Genomic DNA, 22,250 nt, shown 5'->3' with positions numbered 1-22,250 from the left:
CTGCCCGCCTCAGGCGGGGCCCCGAAACTCGGGTTTGGGCCCCGAGTTGTTTTCCCCTGGAGATGTGTGCGGATCGTCTCTCCGGCCAGGAGCGCAGGGAGGCCCGCGGAGCAGAGCGGAGTGACTGTGACTCCTGCTTAACCTGTCCCAGGATCTCGGAAGTGCTTCCCTGCAGTCTCCCCGCGGCTCGGGAGCTATTTGCTGAGATGGGCCTTTACACACATGCCACGCATTTTCCTTTGGTATAGGTGGCTGAATATATCGAGCCTGTGTGTTGTAAGAAGTACAATATAATTTTCTAGCTAAACGAGTTAAAATCGGGATAGGAAGACTAATATTTACAATGCTTTGTGAAGGTAAAGTCTGAAACAAAGCACTGTTGGTATTCTTTGAGGCTTCTGGATTTTTTTTCTTTTGCTTAGTGTGTCACTAGCCTTTTGTGTAATGCCAAACGTCAGATGGTTGTGAATGCTTTGTCAACAGTTCTGTCATATGAAACTACTGGCTGGGAATGGTGAGAAGGAAAGTAGTTTAAAGAGCTCTTACGTGGTATTTTGAATGTAATTTACATCTGAAGGTCTTGTGTGTACATGTTCTTTCTGGAGGCTTTAATAGTAATAGTGATGTTGATATTCAGCTTTGGTTTCAGGTCTTAAATGTTCCTGTGAACAGTCAATGGTTTAAAATATTTGGGTTGTTTCTTTGTATTTCTGACTTGTCAGAAATATCAGAAAAGTAAGAACTAAGGTGGGTGTATAGGTTAGGCTGAAATGATGGCCTGGTGGAAAAAGGGGGAACTTGGACTAATTTAACTTTTAATGGGATATTTTTTACAACTGGAAGGTTTATAAATTATTTTTTGGCACACTCAGGTTGAGATTAGTGGGTATTCAGGACAAATTTTTGCAGTCAATTTTCCATACCCTTTGCAAAAAAAACCCACAAAGCAAAATGGCTTTGTAGAAAATGTGAATCCCAATTATAAATATGTATTACTCAAATTTTGAAATGATTGGTTTTAATGGAGTTACTGAACAGTCACTAGCAGCTGGAACTGAACTGTTAGAAACAGTTGGTTATCACTTTAGTCAGTAGCTAAAAGCTGTGTGAATTAATGCTAATGCTTTATGGGAGACTTCTTTTATGTATGGTAATTCTTGAAGATGCATGGGTGTGAGAGAGACAGGTCCTGTTATCAGGAGTTGTCCTGTAATCACCCTCATGAACTGATTATTTTTGATAAGGTCTCACAGTTAATGAATTGCTTATTTTAAAATGGGACTTGCTCTTCAGATACTTAAAAATAATAAATCTGTGGTTGAACTGGTGATTTTCTAAATCTGTATGTTGTATATGCACTATTTCCTGAGGTAAGGACCTGATAAATAATGCTGTTCTGATTAGAAAGTGAGAATGCTCATTTAGAATGAACCACTAACTTCTTGGGAACTTCATTTAGTGACTGAGTTGGACTGTATTCAATCAAGTCTGTTATTTAGGTCTTTGATGTTTTAATTTGAAGTGGTTTTGGTATGAGATACATTACACAAAATTTGGAATTTAAGATGATCTGAAGTCTTAATTGTCAGATGCAGTGTAACAACATTTAAATAAAAGGTGCACCTTAGGTATTCAGGTTAATATTCTGTGATTCAAATCACTGTAAATTCTGTATTATTAATGTGTTATTATCAGCAAGGAACTCCTTTGCTTTTGGATATGCAGCCTGCTTGTTTCAAAACAATTAACACCTCTAATTTTTTTCTTAGTTTGGATGTCCTTCCGAGGGTGACATGCCCAAATCATCCAGATTCCATTTTAGTGGAAGATTACAGAGCTGGTGATATGATTTGTTCGGAGTGTGGGCTAGTAGTAGGTAAGTAGCTATTCATGTTTTTATGAATTACCATATAACTGAAATGATACGTGTAGGTTTGCCTTCCTGTAGAAGTAGTATATTCTAATTTGAGTATCAAAAGGCTCTTTTTTGATGCCCAAGTGTGGGTGGTGGTTTGGGTTTGTCTTTTGTGATTCCCTCTTGGCTAAAAGCTTACTGTTTTGGATAGTCTGCCTTTTGGTAACTTCTTGCACTATGAAAACAATCAAACTCTCTTAAAAGACTGAAAATTTAAAATATGTTGTAATATGAATTAGAATATTGTGTTGTCTAGTCCACGATTATGTCTTTAATCATGGCTGTTGTTTCAGTCAGGAGAGTATAAGAAATGTTATAAAAATTATATGTCAGATAACTTGCTTACAAGAAGAAAAAACCCAAACCCACAAAACCAAACCCCAGCCAACCTCAGTTTCCCATTAGCTGGAGGTTATCTACTGCCCTGAAGGATTTCTCTTTATATTGGTGCCAGCATCTGTTTTCAAGTACTTCTAACTCTTTTAAGGCTATCCAAAGTATAAATACCCAGTTTTCCCACTGGAATTTTGCTGAGCTCTTTTACTTGATTTGTGTAGCAACAACTTCCACAGACTAGACTGCATTTCTAAGCACAATGGAATATTTACAATTCAAGTCCTTTTAGGCATTTTCTTTGTTTGAATGAGTGGGAGGGAGAGTCATGTTGTCATAGAACCTGCTGCATATACATTTTCATGTGTCTTTTCTAGGATGAACATCTTATTATGCACCTTATGCATTGTGTTATGACAATTCTTTAAAGTTCATTGATTTCTGTTAATTTTTTTAGGCATGCCATTACAGAAAGAAAACCCTTTGCTTTGAGGGTGCCTGTTCAGGTGATTCATTCAGTGAACAAATTTCACATGGTTTCTGTCCCTCTCTCTTGGACTGTGGTGGCTTTTTTTTTGGCTTGATGAGTTGAAAATTTTCATTGAAAAGCTAAAAGCTTAAGAAGTTGTGGCAAAGATAGTACTAATTTAGCCAGGTGGCTAAAATAAGTGTCCTTTTCTTATGCAAAAGTTAAATTCCACATTGCTTTTTAAAGTAAGTGTTAAAATATTTAAACTTGAGTACCGTTTTCCTTTAAAATTCTGAACCCATTTAAAAGGCTAGAGGAAGGGTTGTTACTGCTTTGTGAAAAGAAGGGCTGGCTTAAATGGCATGAATTCTGCTAAGGGTCAGTGAATCAGAACAGATTTGCTGCTTGAAAATTCAAATATCCACAGCAATATATCCTACAGAAATGTGGTTATAGGCTTCTAAGTTACTGCTTAAAACCAGTTTGGTCCATGGTCAGCTCTTTGCATGGCTGCCACAGAAGTTGAACAAAAGTTTAGAAAAGCCCATCGTGATCAGTTCCTAACTTTTAAGATAATTCTGGCTTTAGGAGAAGAGGGAAATTGATAATTGTAGTTTTCAGGAACTTGGAATTTGTTATAAGTCTAACTTCATGTACCTTCTGTTACCTAGTCACAAGGTGTTCTTGCCTTAGAGATTTATTCTCTGGCTTTTCTGAATTAATAGCTTTGGCAATTTCTTTAGTTCAAGTTGTTAACAATATCAATGAGCAGAATCAATAGAATATTAATAGAAACTGTTGCTGAGTTGAATTTTTAAAATGTGTTTGAAGTGGTCTCTGCAATTTATAGCCAACATTACTGGTAGTGTAAAAAGTATTTTTCTTTAAGCATGCACTTTTTTAATGTCAGCTTTTCTATGGCTCTGTCACTAAAAGGCTTTAACATTTACTTGCCTTGTGCTGAGTGTTCTCATTCTGTCTTGCTTTCATTCAGCAATTTAGTTTACCTGCATATGTCTAGTTCATTAGCTGGGGTATCTAGCAGCTCGTTTGGAAAACCAATTAAAGTGGATGAAGCTAAATAATTGAAGAGTGCATGAGCAGAGAGAAGTGTAAACACATTTTCTCATCTGGTCTGGTAAGAAATTTAGAGTAGGTGGAAACCAGATCCAATTCTTGATGCCTCTTTTTCTGGAGATGTGTGTGAAGTAGGGTTGTTCCAAATATATCTGTTATGTATTTGTTGCAGATTACATGGTACATGTTCCCCTTAAGACAGTAGTGATTCATTTCCTGTGCTTAAATAGGAAAGTTATGGATTTGTGTTTCAAGGCTTGCCTAGGTCATGATCAGATGTGAACAGAGCCTGCTGAAATTGTTTCCGGGTGGACCAAATGTCAGTTAGATCTTTATCTTGAAGGGGATCAAATGCAACAGTTAAACCCTCCCCGAAACTCAATATACTGTGTAGCCAAGGAAGTGCTACAAGTTTCTTTAAAAATACTGAGGTTTTAGTGTCTGCAGAGCACTACTGGTGCGGAGTGGGAAATGCTGAATTTGTGCATTTCTTTTACTGTTGTAAAGATCATGAAGTACACAGTGGTGTGACTTGAATGATTTTGTGTGTGCGTGCAGTTTAGCTGTAGTCAGAGCTAAGAGTCTTTGACTAAACTGAGTGTATTTGCATTTGATGTTTTTCCTGCTTGCTGTGGCAAAGTACTGTTTCACCTTTATGGAAAAAGTGTGAGTTTATCAAATGTAGAACTGCATCATAGGATAAAGTACCTGGTGCATAGATAACTTTCAGGTTTTGTAATCAATTTTCTGGGAATATGAGATGAAATCAGTATTACTAGTATTATGACCTATCTTGCATTTATCAGGTCTGCAGCTGAAAAGGTAAAGCAATGCAAAAGTTTAGGGGAGAAGGAGGTGATTTCTTTATCAGTTGAATTCCATATTTTAGAGCTGTATATTGCAAGTACTGCTTTTTAAAGGGGTTTTTGAGAGATTTTTTCATCACAGTTCTTCTCTACTCATAAGCGTTGTTCTTAGTCTCAAAAAGATCGAAATTTCAAGCTAAATCTAATGCTCTGCTTTTTATTTGCACAGTGTTTTTCCACACATTCTAAATAAACTGTGCTGTTGTGCTGTGCAGTATTAAAATAATTAAATCTTGTAATGTCAGTATGACTGAAGTAGATGTCTGGTTTGTTATTGTTTCAAAATACTGCTTCAGTCTACTAAAAACTCCTCTGCCTTTTCACTGTTACCTTTTGTGGATTAGCTTGTGTTCTGTTTTTTCACGGTAATTATTTCCAACTTGTTAGTTTTTCCTTCCTTTTCTTAATTGGTTTTTGCACGATAGATACTTGGAGACCTAAATTACACTTATCCATGGAATTTTGATATTAATCTGCAGTGACATGCATCTGAAACTTTACAACTCTGTCTTGGTTTACCACCTGCCACAAGTCATATGTTTATTATACAAACTTCTCTCCAGTCGTTCTTGGCTATGTGGTATGGTCAGTGTTCATGGGCTGCTGTGAGAGTTTGCAGAGTTCTTAGGGTTTGGGGAAGTAGTTAGTTCTATGTTCGTTTAAAACATTTGTTGTGTCTTATTTGTCAGACAGACTCAGTGGGGGGGAAAAGCATTTAGTTCAAGAACACAAGGCTAGTCAGTACTCTTTCTTGACAGGTAAATATTTTGCTTACTACTTTTTAGGCAGTTAAAAGGCTGGAAGTCAGACCATGTGCCAGAAGGGACTGAAGAAAGCAGAATCCAAGTGGAAGACAAAGCACTGAATTTTCTTGATATAGCAAGGTGGTGAGCTGAATTTCAGAGGACTAGAATGAGTCCAGTGTCATGTACTGTGTAGCATCTCAGCTAGTTAGGAATACCTTCCTGAGCTGAAACTTTCCTTAAACATCTGTATAGCTTCATTGAATGCTGTCTTAGTCTGTAGGAGTTGGAGCAGGGAGGAGTTTATTTTCAGCATGTAGTAAGAGGTTTTCTCTAACGGGTTAGCTCTGTTTTCTTCAATAAGCAGGTGTAGCTTGGCGAAGATCTGTGCTCTTGTATGGAGTCTTTTTTGGGTGGCTTTCTTTGACAAAAAAGTTGAAGTCTGTCGTCAGCTGATGAGGATCCTTCAACTTGTTAAAGCTTTGAATGATATTATGAACTCTTCAGATATTTATTGCATGTTCTGTATATACCTGAGTGTTCAGTTAATTCTCTTTTGGGGAAAAAAGTTCAATATGTCTGGTTAGTAGTAAGGCTGTTCCAAAATTGTCAAAGTATTTGGTTAGCTAATACTTTGGAAAGTTTGAGATCTAAACAGTGCATCGTAAATTCAGGTGTGCCCTATGAAGAATAGGCAAGATTTAACTACACCACAATTAATTTTTTTCTATAGTATAATAAAAGAGTTGGAAGGGGGTTCACAGTTGCCTCTCATCTAGCCAGTTCATTACTCAGGATGCTTGTCATTAGAGATAAGGTTGATTGCTTCTATGTAGATGCTTATTTTCTGGAAACCGAAGAAACCATTTTTTTTTCCCAACTGTTGGTGGACTTGGATCCAGTAGAGGGCAGTTATGTCCGTGGGGAAAAATCTTTCAATATTTGGGTGTATGTTCATGGTTACTTCTTTCTGCAAGTATTACCAACATTTAAAGCTAAAATATGAAATCTTAATTCAAAGTGTTGCTTGAAAGGATAGGCAAAAATCTTTAGATATGGATCTGCATTGACACCTTTTATGTGGTTGCTGCTTTTGTGCTTGGTGTCCAGAGCACTAAAAAGTGTCTGACAAAAGTTAGTTCTTGCAAGCAACCTCTTTGCATTCAGAGGAAAGCTAATGATAAAGGATAGTGATGCTTAAAGGCACGTCGAGTAGCTGGCTCTTGCATGAGCATTCATAGATGCTTGAGTTATACAGGAAATTTATAATATGAAGAAAGTAATTTGCTAGCCTTTTTCAGCCAGCATTTCAAATAGTCTGTTTTATTCTAACCCTTTGCAGCTTTAAAGACAAGGGTGATGGTTCTAGCTGTTCAGCAGTAACATTGTAACAGTGGAAACAGACTGTAGATGTCCAAAGTTGGCATCTTTTACCAGGCTTTGTAATAAGCACCACAAATTTCCTGGAGGGTGGAGGAGGCTTTTTAGTTAGTGGGTTCTTGGCTGGAGACCAGAGATGTTTGAAAGCCACTAATGCTTCCATTAGGTGAAGTACTAGATTTATCTAGTGGAATAGCAGTAACATTTTGAATCATCCTATTTAGGGATTGTTTTTTAACTTGCTTCCTTATCAGATTGACAAAGTGATTTAGGGCAAATGAGGACTGGAAACAATCTGAACTTCTCTGATGGAAAAAGAGTTCATAGCCTCTAATTTTTGTGATGTAGTGTAGACAAGGCACAACATTTTTTGATTGAAATTCTGTACTTTGGAGCATCCTTCAGAAGTACTTGAGCTGTTAATCTTTTAAAGGCCTCAAGTCCTGGAGAGGTATAACTTCAGCTGACCAGATTTGTCCACCAGATTGTGTAACGTTTCTACTCTCATTTGCTTCCTCCAAAATTATTATACAAGTTGATGGCTTAGGAAGCCTGGAGGTCCTTTTAAATTTGTCATCATTTTGATATGCAGGAGCTGCTAAGCCTTTGTTCTTGTAACAGTCATTTGCCTTCAGTGCTGTACTGTCTGTTTCCATCTCTAGTTGCCTTTCCTAACTGGTATGGTGCTGTTGATGTCTGACAACTAGTTGAAGTTTTTGTTTGTTTGCTTGTGGGGTTTTAATGTTTTGTTTAGCATCTGAAAGCCTCATTAGTTATTTTAGCTGTCTTGTGAATAGACTGGTGTTGCTGTGGGTGGTGATGTGTTTGTGGTGTCGACAATTTATTGAAAACAAGATAACTTTTGCAGAGAATACTATTATCTTACAAAAGGCTGGGAATCTTATAGAAAAAGCTGTGACTGTAAAACTGTGGGTTTTTCTCCCCATGAGCAAGCCCAGCAGAAGGTTGCAAAAGTGATTTAGGGATTAGGAGAAGCTGAGAGTTGAGTGTTAGACTGTTGAGCCTGGCTCTGTACAGTTAAGTGCTCTCATGATTCTCCTCAGTTTGTAGTCTGCTCTTCAACTTTTGCATTGTTTGTCCCAGCACCTCGTGGCTCTGTTAATAAGGAGTTGACTTAAATGTAATCCTATAGATATATTTTAAAATTTGGCATTTTACAATGCTTTTAATTAGAAGTATAATAGATGTGCTCACTAGATGGCAGCAGATTCCTTAACTAACTGTAAGAATGAAACATTCTCTACTAACAGTAGTATTTTGGGACTTCAGAGTGCAAACTTTTAATACCATAGTTATGTCAAGATTAGAATATTAGTGAATGTATAGAACTTGATGCAACGTACACCTAACATTGCTGTATGAAAATATTTTCCTTTGAGAAATGTTAAGGGAGGGATAAGAATACATAAATTGCGATAAATAGATATTTGAAGCTAATTTTTAAAAACTTTTCAAAATTATATTTTAATTTTTGAGTCTGACCTGAGTTTGCTCTTGCATTTCTGTAGCACATGCTCTTTGCATTTGTCAGTTGTGAGGAAAAGTAACCTTGGTCTGAGGTTTTCCGTTCTGAGTAGCAGTTCTGCATTTTACTAAATGAGCTTTTCAGATCATGGGTGACCTGAATCAGGGAAGTTTGCAGTGTGTGTTTGCACTGCAGCCTGTGTATTGGCCTCCTAGACTGTGCTCTAAAGAGGAACTGAATACTGGGATAATGATTTATGGAAGGAAATGGGACAATGGAGAAAAATTTCTCTCTTTGGAAAGATGCTTGAGAATAGCAGCCTGGAGATGCATTTCACAAAGATTTGGTCTTGTAAAGTGTTGGTTTTGTGTGTATTTCAGGGAAGGAAGCTGAGTAGATGAACTCATCTGTTAGAGGAAAATTAAATAAAGGAGTGTCTAATGTAACTATCTAGTGAAGCCTATTTTTGTTTGAAAGTACTGCATCAAAAGGAAGCAGCAAAGGCAATATACAGCCACTCCCATCCTTATTGCAGCTTGATAGAGTTGCCAAAACCAATACAATAATATGAGAAAGCAGAGACAATTTTACATGGTTCTTGCTGTGAGCTTTTTTTACTCTCATGTTTGACTGTCAGACCTATATTTCCAGGTGCTTCAGGAAAGCCAGTCAGTAGCAAACCCAGCAAATTCGGTGTAGGACTTGCAGTCTTAGTTCAGGACCAGTTGTCAAGGATGATTTCTTACACTGTGTTTTGTAAAACTGAGTTTAGTGCTTTCAGTTTTTGTTTCAGTCACTTAGGATGGGGCTTAATTGCATCTATACTAATATCACAGTTCCAAAGTGGGTTTTATGTTTTGGAGAGTTAAAAATAATAAATGCCACACTTGGGGTTTTGTTTTTGTTTGTTGTTGAATGGGATAATTTAACTAATGATGCTTTCAGCCTAATGTATTTTCCATCTATGGAAACCTGTGGGCCTGTTTGTTCCATTTTTCTTGATACTTCTAGCTTGTGTCACACTTTTATAGAAGCCTTTTGAAAGGTGGAATGTGCTGCCTGGGACCTCTGTGTGTTTTCAGTGACACTGACAGTATACAGAAAAACTTTTCTGCAATAGCAGATTTCTTGGCAAAGTAAAGGTATTTGCATGCTGCATCTTAATTACACAAACACTTTATATTCGGTGATTTGTTCTTCTTAATCTTTTCTCACTTTGAAATAGTCCTCTGTTTGTAATATGTTTGCCAAAGCAGGCAGTGATATAACACTTTTTTGTTAGAGCAGTAATGGTTCATAACTCACAAGAGGCAGATCCCTGAGTGAGTCATTTAGGTCATTCCCACTTGTGTGGAAAAATATTACATCACTGCTCTGTACTCAGTGTTCTATTTATACCATGCCAGAATTTTAAGTACATTTTGCTTTTTTTAGATGCTGTAAACAGTATTGGGAGGTTGTCTAAAAGTAAAGTTACTGCTAGGCCATAGAAGGAGCATTACTGAATCAAATATTTACAGAGAGCCCAGGAGCCAGAGGAGCATGCTGTCTACAAATTCAGGCTTGCAAGGACAGGGGGAGACCTTTGTAGCAGAAAGAATGGATCTGTGCTGCCTTTTGCTCTGTTATTCTTAACCTTGTAGATTTTGATTAGGTTTTTTTTCCCCTCACCCTCTTGGTTTCTATTAGAGCAGTAAATAAAGGTGGAGCCATAGCTGTGAGCATGTCTGACAGATAGTGATAAGAACACCTCTAACCAAGAGTTACTGTTCTTGGTTGTGGCAGTTTCTTTTGGTTCATTCAGAGCTTTCAATTTCAAACATTGTCCTTGCATAATTTAATGTTTAAAGTAAAGTTCCTCTGTTGGACTAGATTCCCCTTTCCTCCCCCAGGTAATTGTGCATTTGCACCACATTATCCATACCTCCTCTATTTTCTCCAGCTTTATATTTTGTATTTCTTTTGTTTGCAGAGGCTATTTTTGGTCTGTTTTCACCAGGTTAAATCAGCCTCAGTGGTCTCATACTGAGATGCCCATACCGGAAATTTTTGTTGCAGTCAATGCTACTTATTTTTTTGCAGACATTTGTTTCACAACACACTTAAACACTGATAAATGTGGTGAGTTTTTCCTCAGGTTTAGCAAAGCAGGGTGACAATTATTGTGAAGTTTCTTCTGCTGTCCTGCACAGAACTGTAATCTGCTTTACTGCAGAACACTAAGAAAAGTGTCCTTTTTGTGCTTTTCTGTACATGTATTCTTAAAAATTCCGTGGTAGTGCTCTGCAGGCAACACCTTTGAGATGCAGCTTTTATCAGATCTGTGAATACAATGAACTGTGCTGCCAGCAGTGGGTTGGGGGCTGGAGTTTGTCTATTTTCTTTTGTGGTTGGTTTTTTTTTCCCCATAAGTTTCTGTTGTTGTGATTACTGTAGGGCTTTTGCCTGCATCAGAATATTGGTTAGAGTTATTTCTCAAACTGAACAGTTGCTGTAGGAAAGGTTTAGATGAATGTGAGATGAACAGAGGACTGCAAGAAAAGTTGTTTCAGAGAATGTGGGTTTAGTGCTTTTTCTGCTTACTCTGAGTCTGTACTGAAACTCTTCAGGTTAAACAGGGTATGCTGAGTTTAAGGAGAAATAGTTGTGTATATATTGTTTGTTGGTACTGTTAAGTGTTGTAAATGAAGGGAAATTGGGCATGGTCAGACCTCTCTTCAAGGAGAAGAATTGAGCTGCTACATGTCATTATGGTGGGTTAGAAGGTGGCAGATTCCAGAGTACTAAGGACCTGGAACTCACACAACAGAAGTGATTAACTGCAGCTTCATGGGGTTGTGCATGATAGATAACTCACATGTGCACATTGAGCACATGGCAAATGTGAGAGAACTTAAGTTACAGCAGCTGACTAATTTGTCCAAGCACTAGGAGCATCCGTAGGCAATCGTGACTCCAGCTTGAAACCAAGGTCTTGATTCCTTTTGTATATTGAAAATCCCGCCATACTCTTTATGCATAACTGTTAACTTTTTGTGTTCTGGATGCATTTTTCGAGTTATTTATGTCTTCTGTGCAGCTCTCCTTGCATTTTTTTCTGTTGTCTTAACTTGTAAATCCTGAACATTTTGGTACATTGTGGTGCAAGTTACTGATCTGTTTGGGAATGCCAGCAGAATTCCTTCTTACAAGGGAGAGCTCAAGTGTCTGACTTAATGAGTCATGAAATATTTCAGATTGTTATGCTAATGCAGACTCTTACTTTCTGTGATCTCAGGTGACAGGGTCATAGATGTGGGGTCAGAGTGGAGAACTTTCAGCAATGACAAAGCAACAAAAGATCCATCCAGAGTCGGTGATACCCAGAATCCTTTGCTGAGCGATGGTGACTTGAGCACAATGATTGGCAAGGTAACACTTAAAATGCTAAATTTTACTGAGTTTGCTGTATGTCAAGTACATGATTTTCTGTACATAGGGAAACTCTTCAGAGAATGTATTTGCAAAGAGATTTTGCCTAAACTGAACTCATATGTTTCAGCAGTGTGTAAAATGTGGCTCAGTCCTGGGGGCAGCAGGAAAGGGTCAACCTTTGTATAAGAAGAAAAGTGTGCAGTGCTATGGGGCTGCTTGTCACCCTTTGGTATTCTGCTATAAATAGGAAAGCTGATGTTACAATTTTGAAAGAAGTGCTTTGACTTAGCAAGTGTATTTGAGATGATTCTGAAATAACAGGTACTTAATTTTGAATTCTCAATAGCTAGTACTGACCAACATGAACTGCCATTTTTTTTTTGGCAGTAGAATCCGTAGGAGATTCATATTGGAGACCCAGAGATCTACATGCTTGTTGTACATGTTCTTCCAATTAATTGTAAAGCACTAAATGTAGAATTCTTTTGTGGTGTTGAGTGCCTCTGAGGAAAGTATTTGATCTATATTTGGGTTGAAATTTAGTGGTACAATCACATCCTGCTGTTTCCCATGAGGGAATAAGCATGATGAGTCACACAAATGCATGAAGTAGTGACCCAGGTAAGTTTTCATTGTTGTTCTTTCCATTTCATTTTTTACTGCAAGATCCAAGTTAATTTTTGTGGATTTCTTCAATGTTTCTTGAAAGGTGGTGCAGTTGCTGATAAATAACTGTTAAAAATGTATTGCTGCTTTGTGTGTTGTGGTACATGCACACCAGGATTTCTCAGAAGTTTTTGTTCCAGTGGTGTTGCTAGGATGAAGAAGTAGACATGCCTAAATATTTATGGCTGTGTACAGGAAAGTGTGCAACATCTTTTCAACCAAGAATTCTTCAGAGATGAAGTTGGCAAGTGAATCCTGGTGGACAGCTAATCTTTCACCATTAGTGGAAACAAAATCTTTCTCTTCAAGGAATTGTCCAAGTAGATGCTCGTGTTTTGGACAACTCCAAGCATTGCTGTCTACCAGATTTTAGGATTTTAGGTGACTTCAGGAATCCCTTCAGGCAAACAAATTTCTGCACTACTCCATTAAAAGCATTGGCATTGCTAGTAGCTCTGTGAAGCAGTGCTGGAGAAGTCACTAGAATTGTCATGTAGGATCAGAAAGAGTAGTTCAGAGGGCTTTGCCTTCTGTTGCTGCTTTAGTCAGCTGTGATAAAGATCAGAAACACACCTTTATGGACAGACAGAGTAATGGGCTATTTACTCCATGTTCACATTGTTGCTCATTCTGGGGCTGTGTATATACAACAGAGGGTTTGTTTCTGGGAGCTCAGTTTGATTCAGCAGGTAGAATGACCTGAGGTCCTTTAGAACCTGCATGTTGGAAAAGACAAAAGATATTTCAGGTTAAGATAGATTTTTGTATCCAGGTGAACAGTGACTTGTGCTGTTAACGCTCTTCTCTCTGGAGGTTCAGATCCTAACTTAGAATAAGAGGGATAGCAGCCTCAGTGAGAGAATTAAAGACATAAAGAAACCTCTGTGAAAAGTTTGTCAGTGAAAACTAAAAATTTTCAGAGATGGACATTCAACTAATGAAACAGTTTTGCAGTTAAGCAGAACATCCCAGAACAGGTCTGACCAAACTTGCAAAGAGTGCCATTCAGTAAAGACAAGATGTGGGAATGTCAGTCTGGCGTGATTGTAAAAATGTCCAAGTACTGGAACTGCCAGGATCATGTTGGAGAATGCAGAGGGGTTAGTCAGTCCAACTGTGGATACTTGATTTGCACAGGAAGAAATTGCAGAAGACACATTATTTTCTACAGGAAATTGGGAGTCTCTTTGACAAACCAAGATGTTTTCTCTACAAGTAGTCTTGTATTTGTCTTGCCAGTAAACAGGGGCTGTAGGATATCAGTTCATTGATGTGAACTTTGTATCAGGGGCTGATTTTTCTTTTTCAGTCATTTGGAAGGAAGAGGGTGGCTTATATCAGAAGATGAAGAAGTCTCCTATCAGTGCAGAAAGGGCATGAATTTTGCAACAAATATAACTAGACCAAGGAGGTAGTACATTTCTCTAGCAGTAGTCTTATGAAGTCCCTGCCAGCAGTAGGCTAGGATGAGGACTGACCTAGAATATGCACAGTGGTTGAACAAGGGTGAAATTTGTGTAGTCATGAGGGAGGATAAGTACAGTCTGAGAGTATGGAACAGCCTTCATGAATTCCCGAGAATGAGGCAAGGTGAGATTTGTTATTTTCACAGTTAACAACACTTCTTAGAATGGCCCAGAGTGACCTCCATATTTGAGTGCCAGAGCTTGCTTCAACCTTTTGCATGGGACAAGGAACAGGGAACTTTCTACTTGAGGTGGGACTGCAGATAATAGAATCTGTAAAACAGACCCACCCTACCCTCCTAAAAACACCCCCCACTCCTCCCCAGTAAAAAAAGCAAACTCTACCCTAAAACACAACCTGCAGTTGGAAAATCCAAAAGAGAAGGACATTGATAATTCTCATGGCACATTCTATTAGAGATCTGTTGTAAACTCCTGGGAATGTAGGTGGAAGTGGAGTCTGAACCAGTTATAATGGTGCCGAGAAAAGCTGTAAAAGAAACTACTCCCTGACTTGTATCTCTGAGTAGCAGGTATTTGTTTATTAAGCACTGGGCACAAGGGGGATCGCTCCAGCAAACTTGTGCAACCAGGGACAAAACTTCATGGTTTTTATACATTACTTCCAGGGATGGGTGGTCATTATTACTGCAATTAGTTCTCAAAAATCATTGTCACCATCCCCTCAGCCGGCACTTTAGGGCATACTTCCCCTATCTTGATTATCTCTTCCCTTTGTTCACTCAGCAGGCACTCCCTGGCCCTTTAGGACTTTCTTCTCCTTATCAACAACAGTAAAGTTCTGGTGACTGGCTGTTGCCTTGAAACAGTGAAGGAAGTTGTGCTTCACAGAATGGCTTGTCTCTCTTTCCTCTTGGAAACCAGGAGGTGCTGCTGCAGGGCTCCTTTCTGCAGGGGTGTGAGGTCTGTGCTAGCAGCAAAGGAGAGGCTGCTTTGCCCATGCAAAGGGATTAATTCCTAATTGGTTTTAGTACTTAAGGGACCCATCTGTCTGAGGCAGCAGCAGCCTGTGTTGGAAGAAAGATTAATTTGTTTGTGAAGAGGAGGGTGAATAGCATAGTTGGCTGTGGTGGAAGTGGTTTGAATTCCTCAGGCAGGTCTTCAGAATATTGGCACTGAACTGTATGTCTCTGAAATGAGATACTGTGTGCTGCAGTTGATCTGATTATAATGCAGATCAATTGGAGACATGGTGAAGTCTCACATTAATTGTGACCTGATTGCCAGAATGTTATAGTTACTTGTAAAATCCTCATGTAAAATTAAAAAAAGTAACTCAACAAGCAGCTTCTAGATCTGCCTTGATGTAAAGAACTCTTCCATGAACCGAAGAGAAAACTTTGTTTCGCTTCCTATCTTGTGGAAAGTGTTGTCTTTTGTCACTCTTTGTAGTTAATTGATGCCTTTTTGTAGTGACTGCAACTCCAAGAGAATTTAGATTGGTGGAACAAAGAACTAATGCAATCTCTTAGCATAGAATTCCTATCCTTTGATCAGATGTCTCTGAAAGGAAGCTGGCTGTTGTCAGACTGCATGCCCTGGATCTAGAAGTGCTATATTGATAAGCCATAGCAAGATATCAGGGGCTGATGATTGAAAAAGAAGAAAGGATCCATCAAACTATATAATGAGCTGGTTGTGCTGGGCAAGAAAACTGCTGGGTCTGGGGGCATTGCCTTGGTGCTGTGGTTAACCACAAGTCAGTGGTGTGGATGATGCTGGTGAAACTTCTACTTTCTGCTACTGTGGGGAAAATAGTGGGGTACAAAGCTGTTGGCTGCCAGCACTGTAAACCTAACCTCTACTGAGCCCCTTCAGAGATTGTCACTGTTTACTGTACCATTTTCTCACTTTAGCTGTTTTGGAGGCTGTTTCCAGGATTGTATCCATGAGGTTTCTGCTCTGTTTGAAAGCCAAGTAGGTAGAACTCTGACAGATATCTTTCTTGCTGAGATGGGAAAGATACAAGCAGATGTCCCATAAAGGCCACAGCAGCAAAACGCACATTTCTTGTAGTCTATTTGTTTCCAGTTAAAACTGTGTGATTTCTGTTTTTTTTCCATGAAGGGAAAGGGACTCCTACCATGGTTGTCAAGGGCTGAAGTCAACAAAGCATTGCCCTCAATTGAAAGCTCAGGAAGGAAAGTAGATGGTGCATTTAAATAGCAAATGCAGGGAGAATTGCTGTAGTTTATGTAAGTAGTTGAGATGGAAGAGTGTTTTCCAACTCTTTTGTAGTTGTAAGCTGTATATTGGGCATGGCTCTTGGAGAGCACTCTTATCAACAAGGTAAAGTTCTTGTCTAGTTCCACTGTACAGCACCTAAGAGATGTGATGATTGTTTTGGTTTTTTTTTCCTCCTGGTTTTCCTTAACCAGTGGACCGGGGTAGATCTGTGTGGTAAAGGGGAATACTTGCTGGCCCCAGGACAGAGCAGTACTTCCTGGTAAAGTACTCCTGGAGGGGCTGGAGAAACCTGTGAGGGAGGATTCTGTGCTGGAGTCCTCAGTCACCACAGCAGTATCGCAGTGTGTGTGCACCACAGATGTGTCTGAGCAGTGGAGGTGTCCACTGAGGTCGTTGGAAACGGGGTGTGATTGGAGGCCTAAGCATAGGGAAGTGGAACAGTGAAGTGAGTGGTTGAGAGTGAGTGCTCTTACTGTCAGCCAAAGAACATGTGCTAAATGCAGATGTGCACCACAGAGAGGTTATAGTGTTAGAGGCTGTGTTAAGGGAAGGGCAGTTCCCAAGAACATGGGTCAGGAAAGAAGAAACTGGGGAGCTCAGAGGAAAAAGGTGGTGCCAGTGTGTGTTCTGTCCTTTGTTCACTGTGTCCTCACCCCACTTTGTATGGCCTGGACATCCCAATACATTGCTGAGTCTCTGACTTGAGACCTCTGTGTGCAAGTGCTTATCCAGGCTGTCCATCAGTCACAGATCAAGACCTGCTTTATGCTGTGTCTGCAGCAGCTTGTTTAAATTACCAAGTCTGTCTGCAGTGAAAGTTGGATGCCCCTGCCCAGGTAAACTGTTTGAAGGTGCCAGCAAGGAGTACGTGCTTGCAGATTTAGGGAACCCAGGTTTCTACTCATGACATGGAGTTGTTTGGAAAAGCTCTTTCCACTGGGGAGAACTCATGGCTCCCTGTGCACTGTGGCAGCAAACTCAGACAATATAAATTACAGATAGTGCTCTGCTGAATTTACAGGCTGTGTTGTTGTCATCAACTATCACTTCTGACATGGCATTGTTTGTCAAAATATGTTTTGGACTAATGGGTAGTTGATAACCTTAAGCATCTTAGATCTTCTTAGCTGGGCAGTTTTGATTGCATATGTAATAGAAGTGTGTAATTTGCTCTCTCAGTTGTAAGGTACAAACAAAACGCATGTTGGAAGCTTGTTTTGAAGTTTCCAGGTTGAATTTGTGGCTCTTACTTCTCCTAAGACCTCAAGCTTTTTTTTTAAGAGGTCTGTGGTTTTCTTGTAAAGTCAAAATACATGGATATTTCCATTTTCTGATTAAGGCTTGCTGCTGCCAGCAGGCACGGTATCAAGTTGGCTTTGAATAGGTCATTGGTTTGGATGTTCCCTTTGCCCATGCCTTCACTGGGATCGTTGAGCTATCACTGGAACAACTGGGCTCCATCTGGCCATAAATTGTTTTTCTGACTCTCCAGTCTGCCACAGTGCAGAAGCAAAGCATCCCAGAGGACACATGGGAGAAGCAAAGCATCCCTCAGGTCACATAGGCCGCATAAAACCTAATCCTGGGCCTCAGCTTTGGTGCCAGGAGCATTGAGATGCACACATTGGCTACATACTGCTTTATTCTTTAAACTATTGTTACATTAGGGAAGATAAACCCTGTGTAATCTGTGGTCTTTGGAAATCAATTCACAATCTGAGACTGGTGTTAAGTACAGAACCTGATGTGTGGAACAATGCTCAATTGAATGATTTACTCCAGTGATGTTTATTTGCCACAACTGTTTGAACTTTTGCCTCAGATGTATAAAGCTGGAAGATGTTTGGTCTTGAAGTGGGGAGGAAGTTGCTTGTGTCATTGACAATATGAATTTTTCTTTTCAGGGCACAGGTGCAGCAAGTTTTGATGAATTTGGCAATTCAAAGTACCAAAACCGCAGAACTATGAGCAGCTCTGATCGTGCCATGATGAATGCTTTCAAAGAAATTACGAACATGGCAGACAGAATCAACCTCCCTAGAAATATAGTTGTAAGTTCATGTCTCCCTTCCTTAAATTGTTCTGGCATTGACTTAGTTAGCATAATATAATGAACACATGAATTTTTGATATTGCTGCTAATTAAATGGCCTAGAGTTAATTAAATTTCATCTTCTTGCGTTGAAGGATCGAACAAATAATTTATTCAAGCAAGTGTATGAGCAAAAGAGCCTGAAGGGAAGGAGTAATGATGCCATTGCTTCTGCTTGTCTCTACATAGCCTGTAGGCAAGAGGGGGTTCCAAGAACATTTAAAGGTAAGTTTTCAGTGATACAGATTCAATTTTGCTGTGAAGATCTAGTTACTGTCACTGTAGGAGGTAGGTTTTCTCATTCCTGGACTTGGTCAAATTGGTTGGTCTCAGCTACAGCTCACGTTTGGGGGAGGGGGTAGAAGGGTGTGTGGAAATTTGTTGTATTTGTGGAGTAAGCTCTTGGGCATGGGCTTTTTGGTCGTAATGCATTAAAAAGACTTTAGCATTTGGAAGTGATTGAGTGTTGGTGAAACTTGAAAGGGATATCACTTTGGTCAGAGGATGGTGGGGACTGTTGTAGCTGAATTTGAATCAGCAGTTCTGCAGTAAATATGTGCAGCTTTTCCCTGACAGAGATGGAACTCTCAGCATTGAGTACCGAATTTCCCTTACTAAGTGATCTGTATTAATAAGTTCTGTACAAAAAATGTGCACTGACTGAAGTCTCACAAATGTGCAAAACTTACTTGGTGACAGTGGCCTTCATGACATTGGCCTTCTTTGTGGGTCTTAATATAGTGAGAGTCAAATTTGATTATTTTCTGGAAGCAAATGCTGTCAAGCCTAAAGTTTAATTTTCACTCTTCCTTTAGAAATATGTGCAGTGTCCAGGATTTCGAAGAAGGAAATAGGCCGATGTTTTAAACTGATTTTGAAAGCTCTTGAGACCAGTGTTGATTTGATTACAACTGGAGACTTCATGTCACGATTCTGTTCCAATCTGTGTCTTCCCAAACAAGTACAAATGGCAGCAACACACATTGCCCGTAAAGCTGTGGAATTAGATTTGGTTCCTGGGAGAAGCCCTATCTCTGTAGCAGCTGCAGCTATTTACATGGCATCACAAGCTTCTTCAGAGAAAAGGACACAAAAAGGTAAAACTTTTTTTTTTGCCATGTCTTTCTGCTTCAAAGAAAATTCAGTGTTACTGTAAAACTTGGATGAGGTCTGTGCAAGCCGTGATAAGTTGTCATTTTAACTGCATCCATCAAGGACCAAAACTGGATCTCCCAGTCCCCAACAAAGATGGAGTAATTAGTATTAAAAAAAAAAAAAATCAGTGTAAACTGAGTTCATTTTCTTCTGGGCAGGAGGAGTTGGATTCTTGAATGCAACGTACCAATGCATTTGAATGAGCATGGTTTAAGTTTATTGATGCTAGTATTTGCATGGGTACCTTCTGCTGCTCTCAATACTCCAGAGACAAACCTGGGGGCAGTTGCAGGTAGCATTGTGGCTTTGTATTACATTGAACCTTTGATCACTCTAGCAGCCAGGGAATCATCTACTTTAGTACATGTTCCTTGGCTTCTTGTGAGCCTGTGGTAAAGTTTGAAAGTGGTGGGACAGCAGGCTTTGTGGTGGATCACCTTGGGCATTACTCCCTTCTGGTAGGGTCGCTCTTGGGGAGCCAGTAAGGAGTTCTTGAGGAGTAGAGGCTGTTCTTGAGCTTCAGAGCAGCATGGATCACCCTCTGGAGCTCAAGGAAATGAGGCCTCTGTGGGGGCAATGCCTGGGGCAGGAAGGGAGCTATGGCTGTGGTGCTTAGAACTTGGTGTGAGAAATGGATCCAAGTGCTGGTAGCTGGCTGAGGAAGCTCTATTGATGTGTCTAGTCCAGTCCAGACGTGTTAAAAATACAGCAATTTCTTAGTGGACAGCTGCTTTGGGTAAAGAATAGCCTTTTATCTGTCAGGTTGTGGTGTTTTGTTCTGCATTCATCACTGCTTATGTCTCTGAGGCTTTCATCATGTTGGCAGTTTCCTGGGCATGTGAGTGATCTGGGGCCCAGGCAGTGTGGTGCCTCCATCCTGACTCGCCTGAGCGATTGCATTGTAGCTCTTAGGAGTGATGGTTAAGTTACCCCTGCCTGCCCCGGACATGGACATGACTCCATACTCCCCCCGTGTCCTCAGACAGTGCCGAGGGCTTTCATGCAGTTCAAGGTTTAAATTTCTAACTTGATTAAATCTTGAATAAATTCAAGTGCATCTCAAGTGTTCCCTCAGCCCATTACACAGTGCTCTGTGCCTCTGCCTTATTTCTCGGTGCATTTTAAGGTGAATGTATTTCCTGTTCAGCTGTAGGTATTGCTTTTGTCTGCCACTCAGTTTGTTGCTTGTTTTGCTTATATTTAATCACAGCACAGAAATGAAGATCCTGATGTTGATGATTTATTAGAATATTGCTGGGCAGAGGTAGAATTTGCCGTAGATGTTTCTAATGACTTTTGCACTCTTGGCCCTCTGCCAGCTTGAAACTGATGTTATTCCAAGATTGATAGGGTAAGTTGAGCTGTGGTACATGAGAAGACAGACTTATGTGTGCAAAATATCAGTCACCACAGTTAAAACCCTTTCTGTTAGGCTTTTGGGAGAGTTATGAATGAAGCAAGTGTCTACCACTTCTTGATAATTTATGCTTGCTGGTTTCTTCAATGCAAATGACAAAAGTGAAACGTAATCACTTCTCTGCTTTTTCTCTTAGAAATTGGTGACATTGCTGGTGTGGCTGATGTTACAATCAGACAGTCGTACAGGCTGATCTACCCCCGAGCTCCAGATCTCTTCCCAGCAGACTTCAAGTTTGATACCCCAGTAGACAAACTACCACAGCTGTGAAATTGCAGAGGGTTAATTTCTATTAAAAAAACAAACAAACAAACAAAACCAAACTCTTTATTTTTGCCTATAATAAAGGATGTACAAAGTGTTAATATTGAGTCTTCATGTTGTGGAACTGGAGGATGTGGAGATGGAGCATAACTGCTGGAACACAGCACACATTCCAAGGGTAAACAAGCTCATTGTGTGGCATTTTGTATGTATATATTAGTGGAAGTAAATATTTAATAACTGTCGCAACAAATTTAATTTCATATTGTTGTACTTAGATTTCTTTTGTAGGGATCTAGTAAGATGTATTTTGGAAAATTGAAAATATTGTGTAATTCCCTAATAAACTGTTTTCCAAAAACACTTACCATCTTGTGGGTATGACTGCACGTACTGTTGTACATGCTGAGAACTGGAATGCAGTCGGTGGAATGGTGGGGCTTGGTCACAAGGCTGCTTAAATGCTCACTTTCTGGACAATGTCTAACCTCTGGTGTGCTCTAGTGTTTGCAGTTATCTGTAGAGCATGGCTGATTGCACCTGGAGTGCAGGGCAGTTGCTGAAGGGCTGTTGGAAGGTTTGCTCAACTGCTGCTGAAGATTTCCAAATTGGTTGTGAAAGGATTAGTTGCATCCTTGGCACAGTCTCCCTGCTGCTCACTGCTGTCTCTGCATTGCTTCTGTGAATCTGATGTAGTGACAAAATAGCTAAAGAGAATGAGGTCTCTAGCTCAATTCCTGGTGACTTTGTGATGTTTGCACAAAGGAAGGTAAAAGATATTTCTAGTGTAAGTTTGTGGAAAATGTTCTGCCAGCCCACTGGACAGCCTGGCTGGCCTGTGGTCATGTTCTGAGTGAGCACTTGCCTGTTTGAAATCATGTGCCAGGTGCTGAGTGAAGGCCAGAACTTGTTCAGCCCTCCCCAGACTGAGAGCTTTGAGCACTGGTTGTGACAGTGTTCCTTTGTGTGCAAAGCAACAAATGCACTTAACTGGGAGTCTTCTGGTTCCTGAGTTCATTTTGTATCACAGGTGCGAGTTGAGTTTACTCACCCAGATGAACAGCTGAGGGGTCAGCTTGCTGCACATCTGGTCCTAAGCTGTGCAGAGGGAAGGCTGTGTGTCTAGTGCTAACAGCACTAATTGTCAATAGCCATCACTGTTTTCTTGCTGGTTTAGTTTTAATCCTCTTCTGCCAGTTGAGACTACTGAAATGTGGCAGTTTAACATTTTTTTTCTGTAAACAAATAACAGTGGTTGTACAGTCCTGTTACACCACTGAGGCTCTTGGCTGTCAGAAA

General features: G+C 39.8%; 1 protein-coding gene across 1 annotated transcript; it reads left to right on the top strand.

Annotated features, from left to right (window-relative positions):
* Positions 1–422: 422 nt before the first annotated feature.
* On the top strand, positions 423–21,310 carry GTF2B (general transcription factor IIB; the record flags this gene model as incomplete). Its single annotated transcript, XM_009078318.1, has 7 exons — positions 423–514; positions 1,770–1,876; positions 11,547–11,680; positions 17,928–18,074; positions 18,211–18,340; positions 18,931–19,212; positions 20,824–21,310. Coding segments are annotated over 7 exons (1,026 nt in total), but the record flags the coding sequence as incomplete, so codon positions are not given.
* Positions 21,311–22,250: the final 940 nt, after the last annotated feature.

The sequence above is a fragment of the Acanthisitta chloris genome, unplaced genomic scaffold (genome assembly GCF_000695815.1).
Source record: "Acanthisitta chloris isolate BGI_N310 unplaced genomic scaffold, ASM69581v1 scaffold8857, whole genome shotgun sequence".
In the NCBI taxonomy this organism is placed as follows: Eukaryota; Metazoa; Chordata; class Aves; order Passeriformes; family Acanthisittidae; genus Acanthisitta; species Acanthisitta chloris.
The sequence above is the reverse complement of the archived record's forward strand: the minus strand, read 5'-3'. Positions and strand labels throughout refer to the sequence as shown.